General features: G+C 44.9%; 1 protein-coding gene across 2 annotated transcripts in view; it reads right to left on the reverse strand.

Moving 5' to 3' along the window:
* SCRN1 (secernin 1) overlaps positions 1 to 16,985 on the reverse strand; it is an 88,896-nt gene that overhangs the window by 18,513 nt on the left and 53,398 nt on the right. For both annotated transcript variants that reach the window (XM_006146215.1, XM_006146214.3), the window contains exons 4-6: positions 8,151 to 8,353; positions 4,187 to 4,381; positions 846 to 1,011 (exon numbers count right to left, since the gene is read on the reverse strand). In XM_006146215.1, the coding sequence (XP_006146277.1) occupies positions 846 to 1,011; positions 4,187 to 4,381; positions 8,151 to 8,353 (564 nt within the window). The remainder of the gene's footprint in view (positions 1 to 845; positions 1,012 to 4,186; positions 4,382 to 8,150; positions 8,354 to 16,985) is intronic.

Consider the following 16,985-nt stretch of genomic DNA (forward strand, 5'->3'; position numbering starts at 1 on the left):
TGTACCTTTCTTTTTGGTTTTGACCTCCACAGGGTGTGTGTGCTCACCAGAAAGAGAAAGAAAGACAGTGAGAGAGAAAGTGAGAATCACTCCCCAAGGGAGATGGCTATGGCACAATCGCTTCTCCTCCATTCTCCTCCTGGGATCCTGGGCTTGTATGCACAGGTGCCCACCATGACTTTGGAGCTGCCAGGTCCAGGACTTGACCTGTGGTCGGCCACAGGGGAGTCCGGTGCCTTAAACACCATGCTACCCGTTGGCCCTATTCCTGTATCTTTCTGTCTCTCTATGTTCTGTTCTCATCTATGGCATAATGCTTGGCCCATGATATAATATATACTCGAATATTTGATGAATTTAAAACAATTTGCTCCCACAATTTTGATAAATACTTGACTAAAGCCAAGAACTTCATTTAATCAAACCTCTTTGGGCCAGCCAGTGGTATGGTGGTTTAGGACAGCTGAATCCCACATGATGCTGTTGAAGTCCCAGACCCAGCAGACTGAAAGACATTCTGGGTGCATGTGTATGCATGCCAAAAACTCCAAAAGACTACACAGAGAAGGGATTATGGCAGGACCATCCCCTAGAGGGGGTTCTTTCTCACTTCTCTTTCTCTCTATGTCTCTCTCCAGTGAGCACACGGGCCTTCTACAAATTAAAAAATATATAATTAAATTTTTAAAAAGCTCTTTCTGCTTAACTGACCACACCAAGGCTGACTAAAGCTGTGACTTCACTATTCCAGGGAGGACATAGCAGGAACTTAACATGCACTTGTAGTACGAGCTTTCAAGAGAAGGACATGCTTTCTTCCCAACGTGACTGTGTCTCGCACGAACCTGGAAGGATCCGGGGTCCCTGTGAAGTAGTGAATGCATGGTGAGCTTCTGTTCTGAGGCAGGACAGACACCACACTGGCTGTCGTGAGAAAAGATTCAGAGTCTATGCAGACTCCGCTGGCTTTGTCTCGTAAGACGTTCATCATAGTCTGCACGGTGATGCTTTCTGTAAGATAGAGATGGAGAAGGGAATGTAACTCTGGTCAGCACGAAATCCATTCCCTCCTTTCTCTTTCACGTAATAAAACCCCTAAGATTATAGCTGGGAACATAGCTGCTCAACTACAGAGTATAGTTCCCAGCTTCCCTCATGACCAGGGGTGGCCATGTGATAAATTCTGACCAATAGGAGGTGAGCAGAAATACACAACTGTACATGTACAGCTTCTGGTCAGCTTCCATAGGAAGGAATGCTTGCCCTTCACGTCCCTTTCCTCTCTTCCTATTAGCTGGGCGATGCCAACTGGTGGGCCACAAATGAAAGTCATGCATTGAGGCAGAGCAGTCCACCAGCCTGGATTGGTCACACACACACTATGGGAGAAAAATAAACTTCCATTTTTCTTTAAGCCACATTAATTTGGAGTCTTTCTGTTACAGTATTTACCTCTACTTCAACCAGTGCAATACCTCAGTAGACACCCTTAAGAAAGTATGTGTGGGGCCAATAGGTGGCGTGGTGGTTAAGGCACTGGACTCCCACGTGGCTGACCATAGTTCAAGTCCCAGATATTGTGGCTTGAAAATCATTCCAGACTAATGTGCATGCCTGCCCAAAATCCCAAGAGGAAAATGGAAGAGAAGGGATTGTCATGTGGCCAACTCCCCTGGAGGGTGATTTCTCACTTTCCCTCTCTCTCCAGCAAGCACATATGCCCTACAACAATAAATAAATGAAAATGAAAAAGAAAGTATGTGTAACCTAGACATAGTCCACCAAGCTGTCTTTCATGCTGGTGAAGGTGAGGCTGTCATTGGAGAATGACCTCTCTTCAATGGGAAATATACATATGAGAGGCACGTGGAATATTCAGAGCCATCAGGACTACTGACTCTGACTTCAGGTAAATGAATAAACAAATGCTTGGCTACATTGGATCCCATTTCTACATCTCCTCTGGTTATAATTCATGAAAATTCTATTTCAGTCTGTATGCGTAAAGATAGAGTCAAACAAATCATAATGTGGAGATGTGCTAACACACCCCATGGCCCCTCCATAAACCTCTATTTACAGTATCCCCATCTAAAAATATTAACAGTAAGGGCTTGGTTTCTTCATCTATCTAGTATTCAAATTTCATCATTGTCCCATAAAGACACTGATTGATTTGAATCAGAATCCTGCAGGTTGTTAATGTCTCTTAAATCTTTTTTAGTTTCTGCCTCTTATTTTTCTTCCTTGCATCTTATCTGCCAAAAAATAAATAAATAAACCAAAAACCCAAAACAACAAACAAACAAACAAACAAAAACTGGTTCTTTTTCTTTTTTCCATGGACTTTGCAGACAGCTTCCCCATGATGTTATTTAATATGTTCCTCTGTCTTCTGTATTTCCTATAAACCAGTAGGTAGATCAAGAGATTTCATCAGACTTAGGGTTGATGTTTTGGCAAAGACTATTTAATAACTTTTATTACGCTTTTTGTTGTTGTTGTTGTTGTTGTTTGGGATTTTGGGGGTTTTTGAGATAGGGTCTCACTATATTGTCCAGCCTGACTTCACATACACAGCCCTCCTGCCTCAGCCTCCCAGTGGCTGGGACTGCAGGTGCACACCACCACACCTGGCTTTATTTACCTTTTTTTTTTTTTTCATTTAAAAATCGCTCATTATTTTTTGAAGAGCCTATTTTAAAATGAATTACTTTCTTATATTCTTACCCAGATTATATTACTTACATTTTACAATAAAAAAAAAAATCTAACATGTTCCTCTAGATTAACAATCAGGAAGCTTTTCCTTAAAGAACGAGCAGGCATTTGGGGTTTATGGGTCATAGAGTCTCCATCACAACATCCGTGTTGCAATTGCTCAACTCTGCCACCACAGCAAGAAAACAACCTTCAACACTACAAAAATAATGGGTGTGGTTGAGTTCCAATAAAGTTTTATTTCTAAAACAAGCAGCTGCCAACAGGCTTGCTGACCCCTGTCTTAAATGACCGAAAGTGTGACTTGCAAGATACCTATATCCTGAGGAAATATAAAATGTACTGTAGATACAGGGGGAAAATAAGTCAGATATGTAACTACTGAAGTGTACGTGTCACAAGAGACAACACAACGGCATCGATGTTTAGTGGAGAAATAACATCAGTAGGAGCAGGCAAATGTCATGGGTAAGGACGCCCCCACCTAAATATAAAGATAAGCTGTCTCCTTGCCTACATCTCAGGGACTTTAAGCACAAGTCAGTCTTCACATACAAGGTCTAGTCTCTGTTCCTCCTTTTCATTCACCCTCCTAAGTTCATACAGGTTCTCTGAAATATTGAGTTGTCGGGAAAGTCATGGATGCATTTTTGCAAAGAAAAACAGAGAAATACATTTTTTGAAGAGCCTATTTTAAAATGAATTACTTTCTTATATTCTTACCCAGAATATATTACTTACATTTTACAATAAAAAAAAAAATCTAACATGTTCCTCTAGATTAACAATCAGGAAGCTTTTCCTTAAAGAACGAGCAGGCATTTGGGGTTTATGGGTCATAGAGTCTCCATCACAACATCCGTGTTGCAATTGCTCAACTCTGCCACCACAGCAAGAAAACAACCTTCAACACTACAAAAATAATGGGTGTGGTTGAGTTCCAATAAAGTTTTATTTCTAAAACAAGCAGCTGCCAACAGGCTTGCTGACCCCTGTCTTAAATGACCGAAAGTGTGACTTGCAAGATACCTATATCCTGAGGAAATATAAAATGTACTGTAGATACAGGGGGAAAATAAGTCAGATATGTAACTACTGAAGTGTACGTGTCACAAGAGACAACACAACGGCATCGATGTTTAGTGGAGAAATAACATCAGTAGGAGCAGGCAAATGTCATGGGTAAGGACGCCCCCACCTAAATATAAAGATAAGCTGTCTCCTTGCCTACATCTCAGGGACTTTAAGCACAAGTCAGTCTTCACATACAAGGTCTAGTCTCTGTTCCTCCTTTTCATTCACCCTCCTAAGTTCATACAGGTTCTCTGAAATATTGAGTTGTCGGGAAAGTCATGGATGCATTTTTGCAAAGAAAAACAGAGAAATACGTCATGACTTTTCTGACAACCAAACAGCTGCAAGACACAGTATGAGCCGGAGAGCTGTGTGGGACAGACCAACTCACCTTCTTGGTTGTCTAGGCTGTCTTTGCCTGCACAGCAGTCTAGATGATCATCGGCTGGGGAGAAGATCTCAGAGAAATTGAACTCGTCCTCTCCCGTCCACCAGCCTTGACTCTGAGCGTAGCTCCTGAGCTCAGGGTGCTCTGCGTCCATCTTGGTGGTGAGCGAAAGCTGGTTGCAGACACACTTCACGCCCTCTGCAGGGAGTGCAAAGGCCAGTGAGTGGGAGATACAAAGATTTACTCAAGAAGGGGACATTCCTGGGGAATCTTTCCTCAAGTCCTGATTTAACTACAGGGAGGAATCGATTCGATTTATGAAAAGAAAAATAGACAACCCTTGGTCTTTGTAGGAGACTTTCTAAAAGGTTTACCCATCTTGACTGGGCATTATAATGAGCAGCAGGTTTTTTTATGGTTTTTTTTTTTTTTTTTTTTTTGCTCATTTAAAATTATAAGTCAAAAACAAATACATGAAGCCCTTCATTCTGGCTAACTAAAGCCCAAGTGTGCACTACTTACAAGAAAGCATTGGGTTGTCGCAAAAGCCATGACTAGTTTTTTCTGGTTTTCTAAGCAAAAATGCGTCAGGACCAGCAGTTAGCATAATGGCTATGTCACTGGACTCCCATGTAGTCAACTGTGGTTCGAGTCTCGGACCTGGCAGCTTAAATTCACGCCAGGCATGTGTACATGCGTGCCTAAGATCCCGAGAGGAGAATGGAGGAGAAGGGATTGTGGTGTGGCCATCCCCCCTGGGGGGTGATTTCTCGCTTTCTGTCTCTCTCTCTCTCTGTGTGTCTTTCTGGGGAGGGCATGTGCCCTATAGCAAAAATCTCTCCAAAAAAAGAAAAAAAAATGCATCATGACTTTTCCAATAACCCATTGACAGGTTCTTTGGAAGAGGTCCTGGGCTGACAAGAGAAATCTGTAGGCAATCCCTCACAGAGGGGCTGTTGTTCTACAGAGCATTCCCTCAGCCTCTATGGAGACTGTTCCTCCCAAGCCTGATTGTTTTTCACCTAGAAAGACTCTTTACACCACCCCCACCCAAACACATGTGGTTTTTAAAAAATACAAATCAGATACTTGTTTATTTAACTTTTGTCAACATTTAGACAGTGGCAATGATGAGTTGTTTTTAAATAATGGAATATACTCACAAATATATGCATGTGTGTGTGTGTGTGTGAGTGTGTGTGTGTGTGTGTGTGTGAAAATCTGTGTGAATTTTTTTTCCTCATAAAAATCTCACTGTGGCTAAATAAATCTAGAATTAGAAATGCCTGTGTTCTGAGCACCCCCTCTCTTGATGAATGGGGGTCTCAGCCAGAAGTTGTCCTGTCAGGTGACAGGCTTGCTGCATCTTCTCCAAAGCCTGAGCAGCGAATACACAGAGGATGACTTGGCCACCAAGCGTTAACAGAGTGCAGACGTTAAGAAATCACTGCTAGCAGCGCTAGCTCAAAAGGGCCATTCCTGTTGCTTCCAGGAGGCAGGATGATCTTCTAGGTTATTAGAGAACAAGTGAGAGAGAGAACCTAAACGACAAGCTGCAATAAAGTCATTACTGCCTAAAGGCACCACCGGCGCTGGACCAAGTACTCTCAGCATGGTTTGCTTTACTGAATTATGCTTCCAAAATAACCACTTCTGGCTGATGGGCACTAGTGCTTTGCCATTCATCTTTTCAGAGGCCACTATAAAAAGTAACATCAAAATCCTACAAGAAGAATGGAGGAGAAAGGATCGTAGCGTGGCCATCCCCCCAGGGGATGATTTCTCACTCTCTGCCTCTGTCTCTCCAGTGAGCACATGTACCCTATTGCAAAAATCTCTTTCAAGAAAAAAAAAAAAGTAAAATCAGAAATAATTAGAAATAAAAGTTCATTTTGGCCTGAACAAGTGATTTTTGACATCATGCATGCTAAAATAAATAAGTAAATGCACCTGTTGGGCCACATAGTTAGTGCAACTGCATTTCTATGGGTAGGTTCTCATTCACATCTCGGGAACCTCCCTGTGCACACCAGGTATGGCCTGTGATCCAGTCTGGCTGAGGCTGGTGGTGGATCACATGGAGACGCTGTAGGTGGTGTCTTTGTCTGTCTGTCTGTCTCTCTCTCCCCTTCTCTTTCATGGAAGAAATAAACTAAACATACAAACACCTCTTGAACAACTCCACAGATGTTGCATTCCTAGAGGACAAACACCTCTTGAACAACTCCACAGATGTTACTTTCCTAGATAGCTGATTTACAGTAGATAACTGCTTTGAAGAACTTTTGCACTTGGGGGAGAGAGAGTACATTAAATCCTACTACAATCAATCATTCAGCTACTGGGATCAGAGGACAAGAAATCAATGAGTACAAAATGAGTACAAGAAATGGCCAGGTTTGTTTTTTAATATTTAGAGAAAGAAAACATCCACATTGTGAAGATAGATCTTTAAGCTATATTTTGAAGGGAAGCTCAGCTTCTGAAACACAGTTGTAGACCAAAAAGCTTTAGGTTCTAGATAAAAGTGATCGCTTTTAAGCATAGACCACTAGCCCCTCTTCATAGAATGATTTAATAGTAAGATTCCTTCTTAGATCTTTTTTATAAAAGAGTTTTAAGGTCTACACTGCAGGGAAGTTGGGGACTTGATGGGCTATACTGGCTGCCTTAATTCTATACACACTGTAGGAGTTGGGAAAGCAGGTACATGCCCAGGTGGGTATATATGCTGGGTACATGAGGGTGACTGCTGATAGACACTGCCAGTTCATTCTGCATTCTTGTGGGAAACAGAAGAATACACTTCCTCCTCTAGGCAGACACAGCCTTCCCATGTCTCACCCATGGAATCACAGTCTACATTTCACTGTCGCAGAGGGGTAACTGTGTACAGGGTACAATGTACCTGTCATCCAGAATAGACCTGATTGCTAGACTAACTAGATGTGCAGAAAACAACAGACTTGGTTACCAACTACTAGAGTAGATCTTCTGCTTCTGACTCAGGTCAATTGGTTCTAAACACCCTTAAAGCAGAAATGCGAAACAAGTTTCACCCACAGTTTCATTCCTGATTAATTGGACAAGACTTCCCACTAAATTTCATTGAGAAAAATTCAAAGGCCAAGTGTAGGTTCCATGAGAGAAGAATGCTGTGATCTACTAGCAATGTCTGCCATGAGCATAGGAGGGGAGAATGGTGGCTCACATGCCAGGTATTTGTCATCCAGTCCTAAATACATGTAAGTGGAGCTTTACTGGTCAATTCTCTCTTAGAAGTACCTAGTCCTCTTGGAAGTCATTTAATCCATTCTGGAATCCTATCCTGTCCAGAATATGAGGGTGCTAGGGTGATGATGCAAGACCACCCCTCCCACCTCTACGTTTTCTTTCTCCAGACCTGTCTTGGAACCAAGATGCTACAGGGGCTACCGATCAGCCATTTTATGGGCACTAAATCCTCCTGGTGGATTCCCTGGTCTCTGCTCTTCTAGATATATTGTCTCACAGAGAAATGGTCTATTGTCCCAGAGCAAAATTCAGTGCTCATCACTCAGACCTAAACTTCTATTTTAGAGAAATATTCCAAGCACAAAGAGCTACAGGGTTGAGAGTAACAAGGGATACTCCCTGCTGAAGGGATATGTCCACCTATTCTGAACAAATAATCACTATTCCCTTGGTCAAAAGAGTAACAGTTTGAGTCATGAATGAATGAGAGTCAAAACTGAGTCCCCTCCAGAAAGTGTTGACTTTAGAAAATATGAAATGTTAGGGATGTGCTTTTCAAGTGTTAACATCTCTTCCCTCCAGGTTCAGGAAAACCCCAGATGCTTCTCTGAAAGTAAAAGCCCGGAAACCAGAGGCAGGCTCAGCGTGAGGATCTTGCAGTAACTCATGGTTCCTCTGGGTCCCATCTCAGCCTTCCCCATCCTCAAACTCTTCACCGTCCACACCCACTCACCTGTGATCTTCTCAGCAGCCCAGTACTTCCCTATGGTCTCAAGCACCCAGGCTTCTTCACGGTCTACAATCAGATATGCACTTTGGAAGCTATGGCAGGAATGTGCATCTTCGTAATAATTCCCACCTTGTCCATGTTCTTCCAGCAAGGAAACGATGACATCTAAGGCTTCTTTAGCTGTTGTCCCCCTTTCTAAACCAAGCCTGAAGTAAAGAAACCAGGAGTTTACCTCAGTCTTTTCACGCCATGTGATTATTACCATAGTAATCCAAGACTGGGACAGGCTGAGCTACAAAGCATGACCGCATGTGTAAATACGGTAAATATACAGATCAATATGCAAACCAACTAGCAGCACTTGAACTCAGAGTACATCTCTCACAGGATCAGCTGACAATCATGGGGGTGGGGGCCAGCAGATGGCATAGTGGTTAAGGCACTAGACTCCCACATGGTTTGAGTCCTAGACCTGACAGCTTGAAAATTACACCGGGCATGTGTGCGTGCATGCCCAAAATCCCAGGAGAAGAATAGAGGAAAAGGGACTATGGTGTGGTCTTCCCCCTGGAGGGCAATTTCTCACCCTCTCTCTCTCTCTCTCTCTCTCCAGAGAGTACACGTGGCACAAAAGAAAAAAAGAAAAGAAAATGGTGGGGGTGTTTCCTGTCTTTGGACACAGCCTTCCACATAGAACAAAGACTAATCAGGAACCCAGGAACCCTTGAAAGGAGTTCAGCCTCTTCTCATTTCTGTCTCTCATGGAAATGACCAACTCAGCTCTAGCCCTTAGCAAGACCATGCTCCATGGCTGTGCTTCCTCCTGACGCTAACCCAGGCCCCGATCTCTGTTATTCAACTCCAGGTATTTTTATTAGTAATAAAGCCATTCAAGTGCCAGCCTTGACTGTGTACATACGATTCATTCAGAGATCTCATTAGCGATGGGCAACTGTTTGGGACATGATCAACCTTCTTTCTATGTATTTTTCCTTTTATCTATCAGCCTACATCTACTGGTATAATTTACAGCTCCAGTTACTGAAAGAATACATGTTCCCTATGAGGCGAGACATCCACCTCCCCACAGCCCTTCCAATTAACAGTCAGTCAAAGAGGGTACGGCTACCGTTCTTTCTGTGACTGCGGGCAGGTTACATAACATACTTGACCTTCAGTTTGATATTCTCTGTAAAACGAGTGCCCTCATCATTGGCGTCCTGTAAGGGGAAAGCGCATGAGCGAATGATCATGAAAAATACACAGCACAAGCACCCTGGACCAGGTAAGTGGTGGTAAGTTTCAGGGCGTGTACACAGTGGCAGAGAAATATTGAGACAGGAGTAAGACCTCTGACTGGGCAGATAGGGTGAGGAGTTCACAGAATTGGGAGTAGAAGACAAGATGGAGTCACTATAGTCAAGCCTTTAATAAAAATCATTTGCTGCTCTCACTAGAAATCAATGATTAGCTCTCACTACTGGATTACACAGAAAGTCACTTACAGCCTACCTGAGAACATGAAAGCTGAAGCTCGCACTTTCATATCACTGCTGCATTCTCATTCCAGGAGAGGAAAGGACCTCGAAAACATACTCTTCTTTCATATATTTCAAAATTTAGGGCCACTTGCTGACTAGGCTCCAAATAGACAAATTAACTATAGTCCTGAAAACACTCCTCCAACTCAAGGACAACCATCAGCCCAAAACTTGCTGACAGCACAAAACATCTGCAATGACATCTCTCAAAATAAAGTAGTTCCTTTTTGTTGTTTTTGGTTTTTGTTGTTGTCGTTGTTTGTTCATTTCTTTGTTTTCCCAGAAGTCCTTTCTCCCATCTCCTTAAACAAAAATAGTTTACATATAGTTGTTTTTCTTTTTTGTTTGTCAGGGCCTATATGACTAGACCACTCCTTCCCCTAGTGGGTGACCCATTTGGGTACCCCTTCCACTTAGCTGGAAGCTTTGACTCCTTCCTAACAAACTTTGCTTATTATCCTCTCCATTTTCCCACATTTCTAATTCTTCATGAGCAGGAGACAAAGAACCTGGTCGTCTCGGGGTCTTGAGTTCAGTACTGGGTTGGGCCGGATTGCTCCAACCACCTCCAGTATCAACATGACTCAGAAATAAAGGAACCTCCCTCCTTGTTCTGACTCTGCTCCTCACGGGTACTGCTATATTAAGTAACGCAAAATGTGCAAACCTTGATTTTTCTCATCTATACAGTGAGAGCAACACCAGCTCCCTGAGGTTGCTATGGGATACGTACTCAGCCAATGTCCCTTTATTCATCTGCTCATTCAAATTGTAATTCTGGTGGCAGGAACACAGGGGTCTTCAAACAGGGGCAATGGAGCTACTGAGACAGTGGTGTGGGCCAGCCAGTTCTCAGTGCATTTTCAATGGGAGAAGTGACCTCTGTTAAAACGCACCCAACTGGTTGCTTCCTCAAGGGGTATTTCCCTGTGCTGCCAGGGAAGGTGATAATGCCACTACAGGCTAGGAAATTATTCTTATAACAGGCTTATTTTCACAGATAATGATGTACCAATTCACTTGACGTTTCTCATTTTAAGCTTATTTAAGAAGACTTGGTCACAAGGCAGTGATTTACAAAGCTACCCTAAGACCTTAAGAGAGTGATAAAGAATAAACCCATTAGAAGACTGAATTACGGAGGCTTTTCTGTTGGTCAATATCATATCTCTGAGGTAGACGAGCAAGGTGCTGTGGGCACCCCCATGCCAGAGAGCTGTGTACAAGCAGGACCCCCTTTCTCATTTCCAAGTGTCCCTGATGACGGCCTGGTCACAATGACACACTCGTTCCCGTTTTCAGGGTCCCCACTTGCCCACACGGTGTTCTAGGAGCATGGGAGTAGCTAGCCAGCAGCAATGGCCGTGTCTGCAGAGGTCGCGTCTTTTCCTTTACAGATTGTGGTGCATTCACCTGACGTTCTGTCTGCCCCTCGCCGCCCTTCACCCTCCCACTAGCTGTGATGTCCTCCATGCACCACCTACAGCAGGACCTCAGCATTCGCCCACAGACAAGTCCTGATTCCCCTCGCCTACCCTCTGTGCCAAGACCTTTGTCCTACCTGGCCATTCCCACCTGGGCTCTCTGCCAGGGGATGCGGACAGGACTGCCTGCTCCAGTGCAGAAGGTGTTATGGTCTACTCAGCAAGAAGAGGTCATCCAGACATAGCCAAATTCACTACAGTTTATTGATTAAGCTGGTGGCATACTTATGGGAGACTATGTCTCTCAAAACCCAGCAGCCCTGAGTGCAAGGTGAGGGGTGCTTATCAAGGCAGAAATCACACTCTTTTCTGGTTGACCTGGCAATCACAAGAACAAAGATTGGGGGCTTGAGAGGGTAGGGGGTAGGGTTTACAATGTGAAGGCAAGCCAAAGCGCATCACAGAGGCAGAACAAGCAGGTAAGCCCGTTAATCAGCCCTAAGGGGATGTTCCATCCCTTCCCAAACACAATGGAATCTTAATGGTCTTCACGCTCAGGGCAAGGTCCCGTGACTTAAGGCATCTACCATAGCAAAAAGTTGATGTGCTTGATTGAGAAAGCAACTTTTTAATCATAGGGAAAGGGATATAAGAGTTCATAATGGAGGCACTCCTCCAAGATGGAGTCGCGCCTGCTTCAAAAGGCCAGAAGTATCCCGCGGTTACACACTCTCCACCTGGGGCTCAGAGGTGCAGGTGAACCCCACATCCCATCACACGCACAGGAAATGCCAGGACGCACAGGCCTATGGCACTCCAGAGCCACCAGTTGTACAACAACCAGAAACCATTTCAGAGCCACTCACAACAGTCTCGCCTCCGGCCGGGCAGATTCACGTAATCCCGAAGGGGAACAGCCCATTTCTGGCCCTAGTGTCACTACGGCTGCTACCTCGCACATAGGCAGGCCCAGGACAGAGAAAGGGGGGAATCAAATGGACCAAGGTTAGAGCTGCGCTCTGATCTCTCCCTTCAATGTGATTCAACTCTTCCCAAACCCTGTGCTTTGTTCCATTTGTCCTGGGCCTAGGAGTTACATGTTCCTAAATTTTATCCCTAGTTTTATGGGAAAATCTTTACTCAGGGCCCACGATCTCTCACAGATATGCCAAGCTCACTCTGCCCATTTCTGAAAGGAACACCTGTCACTGAGAAGTCGAGCTCCCCCTGCTTGCTGCCTGTTGTTTAGGAACTCTGTGGGCTGACCCTTCCCATAGCTACATCTCCACAGACGAAGGGATCCTGTCCCTTTGTCTCTTAAATAAGGTAAACTAAGCATAACCAGAGTTACTGTGGATATATAATCCCTGCTAATAGTCATTACCCTCCCCTTAGAAGGGTCTGCTGTTCTTACCTGTAAGATTCAGCTGCAAAGAATGTCCCACTTCCACAATCAACAAGTCTGCAAAAGCCCACGATTTCCCTCTGGAAATCAGAAGCTTCCCAGCCTTCGGCCAAAGGGCCAGTGCAGGAAGGTATGCACAAGCTGAATGTCTGTGCCCCCTCAAAATTCCTGTGTCCAAGCCTAACCCCCAGTGTAATGGCATTCAGAGGTGGGGTCTCTGGGAGCCCATTAGAGCCCTCAGGATGGGATCAGTGCCCTTAGAAAGAGACAAAAGAGCTTGTCCTTTCTATCGGCTCTTCACCAGGTGAGGACACAAGAGGGCCTTCCCCAGACACCAGATCTCTGGACCCTCAATCTTCAACTTCCCAGCCTCTGAAACTGAGAAACGAATACCTGCTGTTCATCCCACCCAGCCTCTGGTGAGTTTGCTGTAACAGCCTGAATGAGCTAAGGAGGGTGATAAGCAGATGTTAAGCACAGCATTGATGTGGGGGAAGGGCGACTGTCCACTCAGTGTCCAGAGCTTCCGGTCTCTTTGAAGACAGGACAAGCACAGTGCACTCTCACTACTATAGTGAGGAGAGGCCCCCTAAGGTTACCAGGCCCTGGTATCCCAGGCTCAGCCACCTCCCGCTCTGGGTCCTCGGACAAGTTCTTTGACCTCCTTCAGCTCCCGTTTTTCCTCATCTACCACCTGCAAGTAAACAAACCTACTACATTGGGTTGCTGTGAGGGGGAAGTGAAATAAATGCAAAATATTACAACAATGTTCAGGAAATTGCCATTCTAATTACCCGATTCTTGACTCCCACAGACATTGACAAGGCTGCCTTCCAAACCGTCTGTAGGTTTTCACATTCACCCACGACCTACAAACTATACAGGCCTTTCCAAAATGTCAGGCTGGCCTCTTTTCAAGGATTTTTATGCTTTTGAATGTGCTGAGGGTCTGATGGAATGTGTCCATTATTTTTTTTCTTTAGATTTTTGCCAAAGAGAGTATACATTCACCAAAGAGAAAGCGAGAGGGCAAGTGAGAAAGGCCACAATCCTTCTCCGTTCTCCTCTGGGACTTTGCGTATGCATGCACTTGTGCCTGCCATGCTTCTCAGGTTGCCAGGTCCGGGACTCGAACCACAATCAGCCATGTGGGAATCCAGTGCTCTAACCACATCATCTGCTGGTTCCACATGTCCAGAATTTTAAGACCTTCTGAACTATTTGGACTGACTGGATTTTCACTCCAGTGTTAAACGCAAATGGGAGCACTAAAAGCAGGCTGCAGAGAAGACGGAAAGAAAGCCCTCGTGCACAGGGAGGCCGAGACACAGAACACTGAAAGGAAGCAGTGGTCTGCTGGAGCCAGAGCGCCAGCTCAGAGAGCAGACAGTGACGCTTCCGGAACCTGGGCCAGGTACAAGTCAGTGGCAGCATGGAATCTGTCATAGTGGGACTATTTACACCACAGAAATTAGGCCACAAATCAGGGCTGGCCCTCTCGCCGACGAGCTAGGTTATTAAACATGTCTTGACATTCCACTTACTAATGGATTCCAAAAGCTTCCTAGTTCTTATACATGTTAGGCCAAAATGCATCATCATGACAGACAGACCCTGGAGGGTGAGTGACACCTTGACATCCAGAAAACACTAATAAATTCCCATTTGGGGCTAGATGGTGGTACAACAGTAATGAATTGCACCGACAAGGGAAGGTCCAAGGCCCGTGGCCCAAGGTCTCCCATTACAGACCAGGTATGCATGCATACCCATGATCTAAGTTGGCTGAAGCTAGGAGTGGATTATGGTGCGGGGACACTATGGGGAGGGGGTTCCTCGCTCTCTGTTTTTCTGTTTTTGTTTTTTTTTCCCCCCTGCCTCTCTCTCTCTCTTTCTGTCTCTTATGGAAGAAATAAACTTCAAAAATAAAATAAAATAAATTCCTACCATTATGTTTGCTCCTGTCAGGTACTTGTTACTTGGAACCAACCCCATGAAACATGCAAAAATGTATACATGTGTTTATGTACCTTTTCCCCAGGAGAATGGACTAATCAGAATCTCACAGAGACTGATGGGTCAAAAATGACAAAGCTTAGCTTTAGCATAACATCACCGAAAATGAGTGATAAAAACAGTACTGCCTGCTGCTTGCTTTCTCACCAGCCTCTAAGAAGCACATACGAACGATGCCTTTGCCGGAAAGGCAGTGCCTGTTCAATTGCTGTTGCCGTTCATTTACTTCTCGCTGAACTGAGGCTGGATGTGACATGCGAGGGGAAGCACAGAGGGCCAGAACACGCATGTATTCTCTGCATAATCAGCCACAGTCTAGCAGGCACTCGAAATACAGTGTAAAATGTAAACAGCCTGCTCTCAGAGGGGCTGTGGAGGAAAGGGCTGGCATGGAGCGCTGAGGACAAGCAAGGTGGAGGCGGCAGAGCAGCGTCGAGGGAGCTCCTGAGCCTCGGACTGAGGGGCTGCAACCAGCCGGACAGGAGGTGTCCACGGGAGCGGGGATCTCAGCCTTCTTAGTGCACTGAGTTCCAATTCAGTGGGCGTAGGGTGGAGACAGAGTCACATTTCTACCAAGTCCCCGGTGAGGCCGACTCATGGTCCGCACTTTGAAAACTGCTGCTCTAGGACCTTGTTGCTCAAACGGCGACTATGAATCTGCAGCTTGGACATCGGCGGGGACGTCTTAGAAATGAATGCAGGTCAAGAATCACTTTTCAGAATGCTCGGGACGAAAAGTGTTTTAGATTTTTTTTTAGATTTTGGAATATTTGCATATACGTAATGAGCTATCTTAGGGATGGGACCCAAGTCAAACCACGAACTTCGTTTAGATGTCATTTTTGCCTTATACACAAAACCTGAAGATGATATTACACGATACTTTTATATGGTAGCATTTTGACTGTGACCCATCACATAAGATGGGGTGTGGAATTTTCCACTTCTTGTATCCTGTCAGGGCTCAAAATGTTTCAGATTTTGAAGCATTTTTGATTTCAGATTTTGGGACAAAGAATTATCAACTTGGGAGCCAGCAGGTGGCGTGGTGGTTATGGCACTGGACTCCCACATGACCGACTGTGGGTTGAGCCCTGAACCTGACGGCTTGTTTTCTTACTTTCCCTCTCTGTCTCTCTCTACCTCTCTCTGGTGAGTGTATGTTTCCTGTAGCAAATTATAAAATAACAATGATATTAAGTTAATAATTCTTTTATTTCATTTTTTTAAGAAAAAGAATTGTCAACCTATGCAGAAGGCCTTCTGGCTCAGAGGTCACTTAAGGATTTGCTTGGGGTAAAATGGCCACTTGGCTGAATTACTCAGAGCTGATTTAAAGCTCAGACCAAACCCTGATCTCAAAGATCCACTTAAGATACAGATACCAGAGGCCCTCCCCAGACCCAGAACAGCAACAGGGTCCTCTTCTATCCTTTTTAGAGGCAGGCATGGCTAGCCAGGGAAGAAGTTAAAATTACAAGGCCAGGGTTAAACTCTCTGACATTTGTAATTGTCCCAGACCTCGCTAACTATCACCATGCCAATTATGGGACAAATGCAGCTTCTCTGCCCACATCTCTCAGCCTGTATCCAGGTCAGACACACCTTCTCCTCACAGCAGGCCCAGAGAGGAGACTAGTCTGTGGTCATCTCTGAGCACAAAACCACACTTGCGGAAGGCTATTCCCTGGAACTCCAGGCCATTTATGTGATTATTATCTTAGATTGGAGGCTGGCCCGTGGTCTAGCGGTTAAGGGAGCCAGATCCCATGTGGCCAACCACACAGCTCAAGTCCCAGACATAGGAGCCTGAGAAACATACTAGACACATGAGTGTGCTTGCCTCAAATCCCAGCAGGACGGGGAAAGAGAGAAAGGTCTGCAGTATGACCCTGCCTTATGAGCAGCGTTTTCTCCCTCTCTTCCTCCGTTTCTCTATCTTTGTGTCTTCTTCCTCTCTTCCTCTGTCTTTCTATCTTTGGCAAGTACATGTACCTTCTCAGAAATTAAAAATTTAGGGGCCAGCAGTTAGTGTAATGGCTGTCACTGGACTCCCATGTAGTCGACTGCAGTTCGAGTCCCGGACCGAGGGGCTTAAACTCACGCTGGGCACGTGTGCATGTGTGCCCAAGATCCCAAGAGGAGAAAGGAGGAGAAGGGATTGTGGCATGGCCACCTCCCCGGGGGTTGATTTCTCGCCGTCTGTCTGTCTCTCTCGGTCTTTCTGGCGAGCGTACGCGTCCTCTAGAGAAAAAAAAAAAAAAACCTCTCCAAAAAAAGAAGGAGAAAAAGAAATTTTAATTTAAAATAAAATATGGGTCAGCAGGTGATGTGGAGGTTATAAGGTGGCCAAATTCCTCATGGTTGACTGCATAGTTTGACCTGGTGGCCTGAAAATCGCACCCGTGCATGCACATGGGTGCCCAAAATCCCAAGGGGAAGGGGTTGCAGC

The sequence above is a fragment of the Tupaia chinensis genome, unplaced genomic scaffold (assembly GCF_000334495.1).
Source record: "Tupaia chinensis unplaced genomic scaffold, TupChi_1.0 Scaffold000170_1, whole genome shotgun sequence".
Lineage (NCBI taxonomy): Eukaryota > Metazoa > Chordata > Mammalia > Scandentia > Tupaiidae > Tupaia > Tupaia belangeri.